At 36.5% G+C, this 14,274-nt stretch overlaps 1 protein-coding gene across 4 annotated transcripts in view; it reads left to right on the top strand.

Annotated features, from left to right (window-relative positions):
* Nucleotides 1-14,070, top strand: part of LOC117405866 (SR-related and CTD-associated factor 4-like) — a 51,169-nt gene extending 37,099 nt beyond the window's left edge. For all 4 annotated transcript variants that reach the window (XM_034009314.3, XM_034009313.3, XM_059029708.1 and 1 more), the window contains 8 exons: nucleotides 59-159; nucleotides 1,503-1,616; nucleotides 2,793-2,949; nucleotides 4,074-4,180; nucleotides 6,030-6,183; nucleotides 7,137-7,217; nucleotides 11,179-11,391; nucleotides 12,354-14,070. In XM_034009314.3, the coding sequence (XP_033865205.2) occupies nucleotides 59-159; nucleotides 1,503-1,616; nucleotides 2,793-2,949; nucleotides 4,074-4,180; nucleotides 6,030-6,183; nucleotides 7,137-7,217; nucleotides 11,179-11,391; nucleotides 12,354-13,255 (1,829 nt within the window). In that variant the 3' untranslated portion in view covers nucleotides 13,256-14,070. The remainder of the gene's footprint in view (nucleotides 1-58; nucleotides 160-1,502; nucleotides 1,617-2,792; nucleotides 2,950-4,073; nucleotides 4,181-6,029; nucleotides 6,184-7,136; nucleotides 7,218-11,178; nucleotides 11,392-12,353) is intronic.
* The last annotated feature ends 204 nt before the right edge of the window (nucleotides 14,071-14,274 follow it).

Below are 14,274 nucleotides of genomic sequence, written 5' to 3'. Positions count from 1 at the left end.
AAAGCAAACCAATACTAGCTATTTGTCCATGTTCCAAATATGTTATTTTTGTTTCTAGTTTGTAGCACTACGTTGTGGGTAGGCCAGCTGGATAAGAGGACGCAGCAGCAGGATGTGGCTAACCTTTTGGAGGAGTTTGGACAGATAGAGTCGATCAATGTAAGTAGATTATACTTTGAAATGCTTACTTTTTTTGTGTTAAAATATGTAGTTGACAGTTTGTTTACCTTCTTTCTGGTCTTTTTGAGGGGGACATTGGGGGTGGGAGTACAGTTTTTCACTGCCCGTTTTCTCAGAGTTCAAATCTTCAAAGATACTCTTCGAGTATTGTCTATTCAAATTTGACATATTTTTACAGACATATACACTAGAGACATGCCCAGTTAAATGTTTTTTACGACCTTGGTACCCGCAGAGAATATTATAATCAATTGAATAGACCCCCAAGAAATTAAGACCTTGATGAAGCAGCAGAATGTCTGCTTTGATTTGTGTACGGATCAATGTTGACATTTTGTAATATTGGGAAGGCTGTTCGTTTTTTGTTTTTTTATTTTTGGTCCCTTTTTAAAGTTATATTGAGCCGACTCCGTTTCTTAATTAAACTCTTGGAAAAGCGTTGATTGTGAAACAAAATCACTTTTGTTTTTTCTCCCGTAACTCGAATGAGACTCTGATTCTGTTTAATTGATGATGTAAAAAATTATAATAAAAAAAAGACAGCGCTTGATTTTTAATTCAAACCGAACACAAAAAGCAAGTTCAGATAAATTGAACTTCAAGGCTGTGTGGTCCAGTGGTTAAAGAAAAGGGCTTGTAACCATGAGGTCCCCGGTTCAAATCCCACCTCAGCCTCTGACTCATTGTGTGACCCTGAGCAAGTCACTTAACCTCCTTGTGCTCCGTCTTTCGGGTGAGACGTAATTGTAAGTGACTGCAGCTGATGCATAGTTCACACACCCTAGTCTCTGTGGATAAAGGCATCTGCTAAATCTCACCCTGGATAAGGGCGTCTGCTAAGAAAGAAATAAATAATAATAATAATAATAATAATAATAATAATAATAATAATAATAATAATAAATAAACAAATAATAATTGCTTAAATTCCCAGATTAAAAATCTAATGGCTCGTTATAAAAATGTTATAACCTGTTTTGCAAATAAGTTTCACCTTAATTACGATTTAATTAAATTAAATCAATTTAACTTCACTCGCTGGTTGCGTTCGGTTTGAATTAAAAATAAGGAGCCGCCTTTTACATTACCGTTGAAACAGAATCATAGTTCAATCAAGTTACGGGAGAAAAAACAAAGTGAACTTGTTTCACATTCCATACTTTTCCAAGAGTTTAATTGAACAGAGTCAACTTTAAAAAAAAAAAAAAAAAAAAAAAAGAAAACGAAGAGCCCTAAATATTGGGTAGTATAGATGAGATTATAATCTGGCCACATTAATATTATTGAACCCAGTTTATATTGCTGTTTTTTATTTACTGCAGATGATTCCTCCTCGAGGGTGTGCATACATAGTTATGGTTCATAGGGAAGATGCCTACAGAGCCTTACATAAGTTAAGCAGAGGATCTTTCAAAGTAAACCAAAAAGCTATTAAGGTAAGGTAGTGTTTGTTTTTGCTTTTTTAATTGTAAATGCCTGTTCGCATTTTATCTTTTCACTTGGGTAATTCAATGTTTTTGTCTCTAATTACGTGGACAATTAAGTGTTACTCTGCAGTATCTCTGTCACAGCAATATGTTTTATAAACACATCATAAATCACATGGGGAAATATTTCTCAACTTCTCAAGTGTTTATAAGAGAAAAAAGGATTTCTCTTATAAACACAACAGTGTATCCAAACCATGCTCCCTCCTGCAATGCTGCGGATGGCTTTCTGTTTTCACAATTCACCATTCCTGTCAATCAAAGCACCAGTGTTGCAGGAAGGAGCATGGACTGGATAGTGTAATGCTCATAAGAGAATCTCTTTTCTCCAGTCAAACTCTCCCAATTGAAAGTTGAAAAATATTTTCCCAGCTGATTTATGTGTACATAAATATAAAAAATAGTGGAGAACTGAATGTTTTCACTTGTGAATATGAAATGAAGTAACTCCAGGTTAACTGCTGTTGCAGTGGAGTATATAAAGGCAGCAGTCTGGACTTTGTAGTGCCTCCTAAACCATGCCTGCAGTTCAGGTATAGCCAGTCAAACATTGTATTGCTTTTATTTTTTAGGGGAGACACTTTAAATACTGGCACGTAAAAAGGAAAACTGGCTTAAATTTCAGTTTCTGTTGAAAACAACATACCATATGTCCTAATTAAATAACTACTTTTAATTGTGTACACTTGCTTTTGTTTTTAGATATGTAGTAATACTAAAATGATACTAAGACTACCGATTAACGTTTCGTTTTTTTTAGTATTACTACAGTTGTTTTTCCTGCCTTGGACATAATACTGCAATATTTACTATAAATAACAACCTATTTTCAATACAAAAAATACGTATTGTGAAGACCAAAGAATATGCATTTCTGCATGTCTGTGCAGCTTAGAATGAACTATTGGGACATCATTTAAATGCGTTTCTATTTTAAATTTACACATGGTTTTAAATATATTATACAAACATATTGCTTGCAAAATCTTAACTATTTAAACATTGATATTTATTTTGCGTATTACATTCTATGTAAAAACCCTTTTGTTACTTGCAGATAAATAGTATTTAAGGTTTTGTGTTAATTGTCACGCTATACAATTTTATATTTCTTCCTTTTTGTAGATTGCTTGGGCATTGAACAAAGGAATAAAACCTGAATACAAGCAGTACTGGGATGTGGATCTAGGTGTGACATATATTCCTTGGGCCAAAGTGAAAACAGAAGATCTGGCTAGCTTTTGTGAAGGAGGCATTTTAGACAATGAAACACTATGTCCAGGTAATGCATCTAATTTGTTAGACCCACCTAACACAGTAGTTAACTTTAACTGTTAATAACTAGATTACTAAGAACGTTCTCAAATCTCTAGTAAGTTACTTTATTAATAAACTAAAAAAGTGACCATTGAAATAAAGCTTGACCAGAAGTCCTTGACTAACTGTTGAAAGCTCATTTGTTCGAGGAGTTATTTATTACATTTTTTTCAATGATATGATTGTTTTTTATCGTCCTTTTGTCAGCTGCCAATGAGATAGAGGCTGCAGTGCCTATAAAACAGGAATTATTTGTATTTGTTGTCAAACTGTGTGCATATTTGTAGATCTATTTGGGCAGATGATCCTGAAAGTGGTCTGTATCTTTTGAGAACAAAGTCCCCTCACCAGTGGTGAAAAGAAATTGGTCCTTCAAATTATAAGCAGCATTACTGTGCAAATTGTATGATCATTTATATTTTTTGGCTCAGATTTTCTACTGTGGGTGTATTACATGGCTATTACACATCACTTGAATTCTGTGTTATTTACAAGTTACATTAGTTAAAGGCCATTTAGTGTGGCTAAAAGAGAAGACAAGAAAGCTATGCGGCTATAGCTTAATTCACTTTAAGTACTTTCAACATATGAATAGTTTAGACAGAAGTTGATCAGACAACATGAGTGAATGAATCTACGTTGTGATTTTTGCTCTGGATTTTACATCACTAACTGGGGAATTACCGATAACAATTTCAGGCATATTGTTTTCTAAAAGGTAGTGAATAGGGCTGATTCTTACCCATGCAGCTGCTGGGCTAGTGTAGCGGAGCGGACTGTAAGATAGAATGTGGCTGTTGCATTATTATTTGGTCACACTGATGCTCAGAATTTGTACTTCGCAGGAATTTCAATTTAGAGGTTCTTTATTGCTCTGCAGGGTTTATGCTCCATTGCAGGCAATTGATTAAAGCCCCCCTCTATATAATGCATGTGAGCAGGTGGGTTTTCTCAAATGTAAAAGTAGGTGCTTTGTTGGGTGTAACTTGTACTCCTGATTCCTGTGAGGTTGTAGCTTTTTTTTCTATAAATTGGCAGCTCTGAAGCGGGGATATTCTTTTTAACTCTGTATTTGATCTCTTTGTTCAGAGTGGAAAAATCATTCAAATGATTCTGAGAAAACTGATGAGGTATCTCAAAATGGTGGTTCAGAAGCTACACAGGTTGGAGATGCTCCGATAGCTGCCCCAATACAGGTACAATCTGTCAAATGTAATATTAGATGTACTAAAAACCATAATGGGTTATGTTTGGTTATGTTATACAAAAAGTGGCAGATCTAAACAGTGCTGATATTTTTTTGCCTCAGGGGTGGCTAATTTCCCCATGATCAGCATCACTGATTTCCAGTATTACAGATCAACAGTATCTTTTATATGTAACCTTACAAGGAAGCAACAGAAAGTAATGAGTTTATTGCATACACCAGGGTTCTCCCCAGGCTTTTTCAGCTGGATGGGCTGCCCAGCTAAGTGGCTGTCACTGCCCAGCAGAAAAACCCAGAACTGCCCGACTTGCAGTTGCTGCTGTGCCTTTAACGATAAGGGTGGATTGTGCTGCTAGCAGACTAGATCACTTGCACGCGCTGGGTGAAAAAAAAAACAAATATTGGAACCACATGACAGCTGTGTTGCTGTGTTATGTCTTGACACCACATTGAACAAATTGGAGTGTGGAAGGGGTGGGTTTTCTGTTTGAAGCACTTCGAGGCTGAAACGTTAAAATAACTGAAAAAAATAACCTATTTTCTAAGCAAAAATAGTGACGATGAATGTGGAAATTACCAAACCGAAATGAATGATGAAAAAGAGCAATCCAATACTCAGTGAAGAGCCACCTGTTAGAAAGTGAATTAAAGGAACAGCAAGAGGGGCCAGTGTGTCAAAATAAAGAAACATCATGATAGTGGGTATGATGCTATCTGGGGGGAAAAAAATGGAAATGGCTTTATACAGAAAGGAATTGATGTGCAAGTATGATGTGCAAGCTCTGCCAGAAACACAAAAGATTACAAAGGATCATGAGGTAAATGGAGCAGTGTAGCATGTGTACGAATTAGGGTGGATTATTCTATTTTAAAGTGATTTGTCTTATTATATATTTAAGGTAAGGCAATTTTATTTTTCTGTTAAAAGTGGTCCTGGCTATAATACTCTGCCACCCAGCTATACAGAATTCCAGGCCAGAACCATCAGTAATGATGTGCAACAGAGTATAGGCCAGTGCTGCCCAAACCCGGTCCTGGAGAGCCCCTATCCAGCAGGTTTTATAGGTAACCTTTAATCATCAATTTCTTAACACCTGGAACAATTTCATTGTGATCAATTAAGCAGGTGATTTATTAAATTAAGTCATTTAGAGATCATTTGATACAAAAAATGAACTACCCTTTTCAGCCCTCAATGGCCTGGATTACATGCTGGGAAAATGTCATGACTTATCTGTCTACTGTCATGACTTATTTAAGGTGGTACGGCTGAATTTTAATTTTAGATAATTTTGGTTTGTTTAATTTAACAATTCCTGCTTTGAAACTTGTTGTATTTCAAATGTTGTATTTGATTTATGTATAATGTTTTACATTTGTATTCAAACATAAACTAAACATAACTAACTAAAATTGTAATCCAGACCGTACCACCTCAAATAAGTCATGACAGTAAACAGGTCATGACATTTTCCCAGCATGTAAACTGGCCGAGTGACCAGTTCCCTTAATTGAAGAAGTTATTTGCTTAATTGATCAATAACTTCCATGTGTTCCCAGTCTTTAGAAATTAGCGATTTAGGGTGACCTACAAAACTTACTGGATAGGGGCTCTCCAGGACCGTGTTTGGGCAGCACTGGTATAGGCTAATCGAGGGTAGGAGGGTGGGGATTTGGCTTTTGTTGCAAGCTGTTGTATTCAAGTTTGTCTGTACGCATGATTGATAAATCAGTGCCTTCTATCTATGTCAAGCCTTTTCACAAAGTGTTAATCATTGACGTGTGATAATTCTTTCCCTTTTATCACTTAAACACCATGTTCTTATTTTGAAATTCAGGTTCCTGGAGTTCAGCCAATGCAGGCTGTTGGTGCGCTACAGCCTCCGAGTTTCCCAGGTCACATGGGAATCCCTCCTCCGGGATTTCCTCCAGGGGTCCCTCCTCCTCCTCCCTTCATGCGGCCTGGCTTTAACCCTCTGCAGATGCCTCCAGGTGCTTTGGTTAACTCATTTGAAAACAAGTCTGAATATTTGTGGTTGCTTATTCAAGGTGCATCTGTCATGGGTTTACTGGGTGGTAAGAACAGGTCACCACTTAGTTCAGATGTACCTTAATGCAGATTTTTCTGTATTCTGACACAAATGTTGTTGATTTGAGAGTAAGAACATTGTAACTAGCATTTTAAGTTTTAAAATAGCAACATAAGTCAGTTGTCAGATATTTCTTTTTTTGTGGAATTTTGTAGTAATGATGTTCTTGTACTAAGTGAGTTGTGAAAACAACACGCGCAGATACTATTAGAGAATGTTATTGGATTAAAACTAAAGAAACAATTTAGTCTGGTAAAGATTGTGGCATGTTTAGGATACCATTAACATTCCATATCTCCACTGACATATAATCGCCGTAATACCACGGTTGATTTTTAAAACTTGTCGAGTAAGCAAAATAACTAACAGCCCTGTACCAGGTGTAGCAAAGAAACTAATCCGACTAAATCTAGTGAATAAGCACACCTTCAACTACTTCCATCTGGTATAGAGCTGTTGGAAAACCTCTTATGGAGCAATCTGTTTCCTGACATGGAGCCTGAAGAGAACCCTCTATAATGGGAAACCCATCTTTCAGGAATCTCTGTCAATCTCAGTCAGGCATTACTGTTTGTGAAACTCTTCTTTTTAAATGGTCTGTACCTTTGAAAGTGACCCTGCTTATTGGAGAATAACTAAACAAAATCTCAACTAGCGCTCCAGATAAGCACTCCTTTAAACCTATTTCCTATTGCCTTCCATACATGGTTGTGGTATTCAGTAGTCCTACTCTAGCCCCTTTCCAACTGGATGCATTATTTGGGCTTCAGTTTCCATAAGCAAAATTCATGGTTAACTCAAGTGAAACTGAAGATTTGTGTTTTTCACTAAGCGACTTGGTTTTGGTTTTTGTAGGTTTTCTCCCTCCTGGTGCTATGCCTCCAATGGGATCTGGAGCACCTTTACTTCCTAATCCAGTCACAAACATCCAAACATGTAAGTTTCCTATTGGGTATTTGCTAAACAGATTTTGATCAAATGCATTTGTATAAGACCCACTCATACTATGCACGGTGATGAGATCAGGGTTCATACACTTTTCAACATCAAAATGCCATACTTTTTCCAGACTTCCATTTGTTTTTCCCAGACTTGTGTTTTAGTTAGTTTCTACTAGTTTTTTGATAGTTATCCACATAGGCGGGCAGCCGCAGAGCATTACAGATTTTTGATCCAGAGCAGAAGTTGCTCCTGGTTTTCTAAAAGTATTTGTCAGAATCTGGAGGTGGATATTTAGCAAGAGACAATACAGGTATGCAAAAAAGAAGTAAGATACAATCTTAGAAATGTCCAATATTTGAGAACTACGTTGCATTATATGAGGCTGTGTGGTCCAGTGGTTAAAGAAATGGGCTTGTAACCTGGAGGTCCCCAGTTCAAATCCCACCTCAGCCACTGACTCATTGTGTGACCCTGAGCAAGTCACTTAACCTCCTTGTGCTCCGTCTTTCAGGTGAGACGTAGTTGTGACTCTGCAGCTGATGCATAGTTCACACACCCTAGTCTCGTATCTTGTAAAGCGCTTTGTGATGGTGGTCCAATATGAAATATATAAAAATAGATTATTATTATTATTATTATTATTATTATTATTTTTTACAAAGAGAATATAAAAAATTGTATACTGCAAGTATACTTGTGCCAAAATAGGATAGTATATTGGTACCAATAGTATACTAAAACCAGACAATTATATTACTTTTTTGTAAGGATTGCTATTGGATTCTGATCCAAACTTCTTTATACCCTCTGTTAAATGTTGAACACTATGGGAGGAGAAAAAAAAAATGAAACAAATGTGCACGCATTATATGTTAAAATGTGCCAGTGTCGTATATTAAACATACAAGTCAAATACTAAATACAGTACACCCTCGCTATAACAACCCTGTGTGGTTCCAAAGCCTTTTTTTCACTATAGTAAAAGGACAATCTAAAACTAACAATATAAGCTGCTGGAGTAAGTTAAGGAAGTCATTTTAGATAAAGGCATTAGCTAAATTATTAATAATAGTACTGTTTTTATTCTTTGATTTTCTTTATTACAGTATTTGTCACTACTACCACTAATAATAATAATAATAATAATAATAATAATAATAATAATAATAGCAATGAGATTGTGAATAATAGAATTACAAGTACTGTACCTATTTGTGGTGTGCTGCACCCAGTATTCTGGCTATATCCTATTCGTAGAAGAACACAGTACAACCCCCCCCCCCCCAAAAAAAAGTTTGTTTTGTTTCAATTGTAAATGTTAATTTTAAAAAAAGAAAAAACACATCAATGTGCTTTGCCGTGCCGGTTGCATAGAGCTGTACGAGCCAACATCAGCAGTTTGATTATAATTTTTTTTTAATCGGTATTTAATTGTATAATGAAGACCATGTAGCAAGGATGTAAATAGTATATCTACACTCGGCTGACGGTTTGGACCCGTGACTGGGTTGGGAAATAACTTAAACAATTTAGTAAAGGTAACCAGAAGATAACAAAATGTAAATCTCGGTGAGCGGAGTGCAGTAGCTTGTAATTCCAGTCTGTAACTTTGTTTAAAAAAATCATAGCCTTCAATATAAATGTATATATTTTGGCTGTCGTAGTGTCCTTTTTACCTTTCGTTTCACTGGAGCAGACAGTCATGTGACATATACCAGTGCGCTGATTGGATAGGATTGCTTGAGTTGTCAGGACGTTGTCAGGGGTGTTACACGGGGCAATCCTTGTGGGATTTGGTCGCAAGCAATATAGTTGCTACTAGTAAATTGCTTAGACAGTTGTCGCTAGAGCTGCTGACTTGCTTTCGAGATCAGTTATTATTAATAATGAAAAAATAATCGCGGAATTATTTTCATTCCCCCGTGATACTAGTAAAAATTCCAGACTTTTTCAAGACTTTCATAAGTGAGACATGTTTTTTACAAGCATTTTCCAGTCCTGGAAATCAGTTTGGCATTTTTCCATACTTTTTCCAGACTAGCGTACGAACAGTGTGAGATTCTTAAGAACTTTTTTGGCTGATTTCCGTTCTTTTCTGACAGTCTGGTAAATTTGCGCCCAGCTCTCTGAAAGTTCTAGACCAAATAAGCGGGAACAGTGTTATGCAGTAAGGTGATGCTGTTTCAACAGCCTGAATTATCTTTCAGGTACAAAACACTAAACATAAGAACTAATAGGTTCATATTATTTTATACTGGTACTTATTCCTTTTTAATATATATATGATGTAAAATGATTTTTCACATGTGTTCACAGTCTGTTTAGCTATAGTTAATGTCGTTTTCAAGTTAGTCTTTCTGAAGTCTTGTTTTTGTACTTCACATTACCCATAGTGTACTTCATATTTTGGTTTAAGCCTTTAACATTTCAGTCCTGTAGATATAATGGCTGATGTAGTTTATCATAGTCAGTAAGAGTAACAAGCTATAGTTTGTAGTTTAATTTTGATTGGTAACGAAATGGTCAGCAAATATGATTGCGGGAAAGGGAAAAATTAGAGGGAACTCCAGGAAGAGAGGCCTAGAGAAGTAATTAGAGTTTTAAAGTACAGTAACTGTCACATAACTATTCTTAGAAACTGCACAGCCGTCTTCGTTTAGTAAAATAATGTATACTGAGCATCAAAAGAAACGTATCAGTTATATTTGAGCATCAAAAGAAACTTATCACTTACATTTGGATAAAATTCACTAGATGTGATCGAAAAATGACACTCTGTTTTAGAGCAGGTGCAGTGACTTTTTATTGTGCTGATTTAACAATTTACATCATGAAGATGCGGCAAAATGATCTGTCAATCTTGGGCAGGTGTTGTGACTCTTGGTCTCCCAGTCCGTGGCCTGTCATTGACAGAGTGTGTCTGGTTATACCGTCTCGCAGGTTTGAAATTGTTGGCTGTGAGCACCCAAGACGGCGAGCCACAGTACGCTGAACTAGTCCAGCCTCCAACATGCCAATTGCATGAAGGCGCTGCTTTCTTGACAGACATGGCATATTGTTTTTTTCTGTTATTTTCTTTATTGCTTTTATTCAAGCTTGCAATTCAACAGCTGAAATCACTCCATATCCATTGTCCAATCAACTGCCTTACTAATTAGGTGAATTCAGTGCATGTGCTTCAGTCATAGTCACTCGAGCGTGTCATGGTCAAGGATGGATGATTGAGTGATTTAAAGAAACCAAAAACATTTAGTCAATGTCCATCATTTTATATAACTTAATTTTTTTTCGAAAATAAATGTGTTATAATAGTGATAAGTTTCTTTTGATGCTTGGTATATGTGTATTACTGTATGCTTATTAAAATGCAGATAGTTAGACTGTGGCTTATTTGACCATATGTATTTGCAAAACAATTGCATAATGTTAGAGTATTTAATAAAACAGGTACTGTAAGAGAAGTACAACCTACCCAATGATCGCTTCCAATGTTCATCACAGACTTTCCCTTCAGTTTAGGTGTTTTGTGTAATATTGACATGCCATGGAACACCAGTGTGTGCGTTGTACTTATGCAAGGTAGCTAGTTATGCAATGCAAGATGTGAGTGACAAAGCTGATGTATTTTAATTTAGTAACTGCAAAAAATGGGCGCAAAGTGTCAAATTTTTTCAGGTAGTGGGTGGTGGGGTGGACTTTTTTGTATGTATGTGTGTATGTATGTATTTATTTATTTATTTTTGTCTCGACAACCAAAATGTATTGTACAGAATATTATGGCTGAATGTACCTTCTCGTGGAGGAAAATTGCATAAAACATGATAGGAGAGTATTCTCTCTGTTATCTATATATATATATATATATATATATATATATATATATATATATATATATATATATATATATATATCATTTTTTTATTATTATTATTTTATTATTTTTTTTTTTTTATAGCTGCTTCCCTTAGAAGTTCAACAGCAAACCCCAAAAATGATTCTTCAGGTGGGAACGCCATCTCAACAGTTCTTACTGGCCCGAGAAATAATGCAGAGTCTGCTGAAGGTGCAAAACATTACAGTTCTTTACCAGGACAAAGTCCAGGCATGAATCCAGGACTAACTTCTCCCAGCCTTCCTGTGTCTTTACCACAACCTATGGGTGCTCTTGGTAAGTTTAGATCAAACAATGACAATAAGTCTTCAGGTGCGATTTCTGATACTGTACTTTAATTCAAATCTACTTGGGGGGGGTGGTATAGATAAAACAACAAACTGAAATGTACCTATTTAATATTACTGTTTGTCAAGACAAAACAGTATATATAAAAGTTTAAAGGGGTTGTAGATTCTGCATGTCTTATTTCCTGGGTCATTTCTGTGGTCAAAGCATGTCACTAGTTAGGAAAGCAGTTGTTTTTGCTTAATGAAAGGCAGGGGTTAAAGAGGTAGATTTTTTTCTGTATATAATTGAGTAAAATATGTCCAACACAAGAAAAGGGGAGCCAGTGATGTTGCTTGAGCTAATAACATATATATATATATATATATATATATATATATATATATATATATATATATATATATATATATATTATAATATGTTGTTTTTTTTCTTCACTGTTTTTAGAGTACATTTTGGCATTTTAGCCAAGTAATTTAATTTAATTGCCTTCAGACTATACGGATGTTGCTGCACAAACTCCAGTATGGGCACATTTTGAAATAAAGCTTCTTAAGCAAAGTTCCACTTTTGAACTTTTTTTTTTTATTTTTATTTTTTTTGTAAATGGACGTTCACCATTTAAACTCAGATGCACATTTTAAATTGTAAAGTAGCTTCTTTCTAATGCTACATTGATGTTCATAATGCAGTAGTATACTATACATGATTATTAGTATATTACAAATTATTTTTCAGATGAAAATACACATTATGAGTTGTAATATGTTTCAAATAGGAGTACATTTTGTAAAAAAGATTCAATGGATTCTTGTTTCACTCTCCCTAGTTTGGGTAAATGAGCTCTTTCAAATATTCAGACATGTAGGATTTGTTATCTTTGTAATAATGGTTGGTTGAAGGTCAGTCGATATTGAGTGGTCTCACTTTATGAATCGTTTTGCCCACAGGTAACCAAACAGGAGTTCCCGGGGGGCCAGTGATGGGCCTTCATCCTCCATCCGGGGGTCTTTTAGGAGCAAGGCCTGGGATGATACCTCTTCAGAGGCCTCCTGGAGTGCCACCACCTCACCTGCAAAGGTTTTCACTCCTTCCACCTCGTCCTAATATGCCCATGCCTCCACAGCTCATGCATAGAGGTCCTCCACCTGGACCTGGAGGATTTGGCATGCTCCCCCCTCCCGGACTCCGGGGCCCCTTTTCACCACATGGTCCTTTTGTCAGACCAGGCGGCCCCGGTGGTCCTGGAGGTGCGGGGGGTCCAAGAGGTCCTGAGGGGCCAGAAGACCGGGACGGGAGGCAGTTTAGAAATGATAGACAAGGTTTCCCTCCAGGAAGAGAGCGAGACCAGGAGCGGTTTGGAAGGCGGCCCTTTGGTGGGGGCGGCCGAGGTGAGCCTGAAGGTCGGGATCGCTATAGCAACCGCCATGATGACTATGAACGCCCTGGCGGAGGACGAGACAGAAGGGATTGGGGAAGGAGCATGGAACCCGACAGAAACAGAGACTTGGAGGACAGGAACAGACGGTCTAGTGGGCATAGAGAGAGAGACAGAGACCGAGATCGGAATTCTAGGGACGGGGAGTCTCGTAGGGACAAAGATGACAACCGTGGAAGGGAGAAACCTGAAATGGCTGATTCGGAGAGCACTGACAAATACCGTGACTCAAATAATACAGAGGAAGCCACAGACTCCATCAAAGAACTGACTATACCAGATTCTGAGTCAAAGGTTTCTGAGGTGGCTGCTGAGCCAGCGATGGAGTCAGTGAATGAATCAGCAGCTGAGCCAATGGCTGAGCCCACATCATCTACTGAACAACCAGAAAAGCCTGACAAGGCTCAGAGCTAGAAAATGAACTGTAAGGCAGATGTGGAGCGCTGCCCTTGTGAGCCACAGTGTCCCCTTCTGAGCTTGAATGTTGTATAAAATACTGTATATTTGCTTATGCCACTCAACACCTCTTTGTAGTTTTTTGGGGGTAAGCATTTTGTTAACATCCCCCATGTGTTTCAAGAAAATAGGTTCAAAATTAACTAAGAATTAATACAAATAAAAAAAAAAACACCCATTTGCTGTAACTTTTTTTTTTTTTTTTACTTTTAATGTTTTCAAAACATAGGAAATGAGCAGTTTCTATCATTTTTAAATTAAAAAGGTAAAATCTCCTCCAACGTTTGAGCTTTAGGGATTTGTTTTTAATAAACTATTTTCGTAACAAACTTTAGTGTGTGATATTTTTCCATTGTAACGGCAAAAGCATTTAAGAGTTAAGTTTTTTGTTTAAGCCTAAATTAGTTTTGCCAATGCTTTTGTATATAGTTTGCTATGTTTCCTTACCAATCAAAATATCACTTTTAAATTAGTTTAATTGATAGTTGTACATGACAGTTAGATAACTGACAAGCAAAATTATGTAATAGGATAAGTGTTTTAAGACAGTTTTATTTTATTGATTTTGTGCTCAAATATTTTGTAAACTTGATGCTAACTGTACAAAAGACAAAAAATAATTGAATTCCTGAACATTCAGATCAATTTTGCTTTGAAGTGGCCTGTTGTCTTTTTACTATATAAAACATTGATTTACTACAGTTCACCATTTGATACTTGAAGCTTGTATAATTATTAAAAAGGTAAGTGTTGCTTTTAGACACTACTGCTCAGTTCTTGTTGAACTTTCTTTTTTTAATGCAATGATGTTTGTCTCAAGAAAAGAAACCGTTTCATCTTGCTGCATCTTGTTTGTGAAGAATTAGAAATTGCATATATTGGCCCTTCTTTCTGAAGATGGTAACAGTTACTGTGCTCAACATCTTGGCGCATTAACACAGGGCAGTGGAAACATTGACATTGGTGGCATGTTTGAT

Source organism: Acipenser ruthenus, chromosome 9 (genome assembly GCF_902713425.1).
Source record: "Acipenser ruthenus chromosome 9, fAciRut3.2 maternal haplotype, whole genome shotgun sequence".
Lineage (NCBI taxonomy): Eukaryota > Metazoa > Chordata > Actinopteri > Acipenseriformes > Acipenseridae > Acipenser > Acipenser ruthenus.
This window is presented reverse-complemented; position numbering and strand designations above follow the sequence as displayed.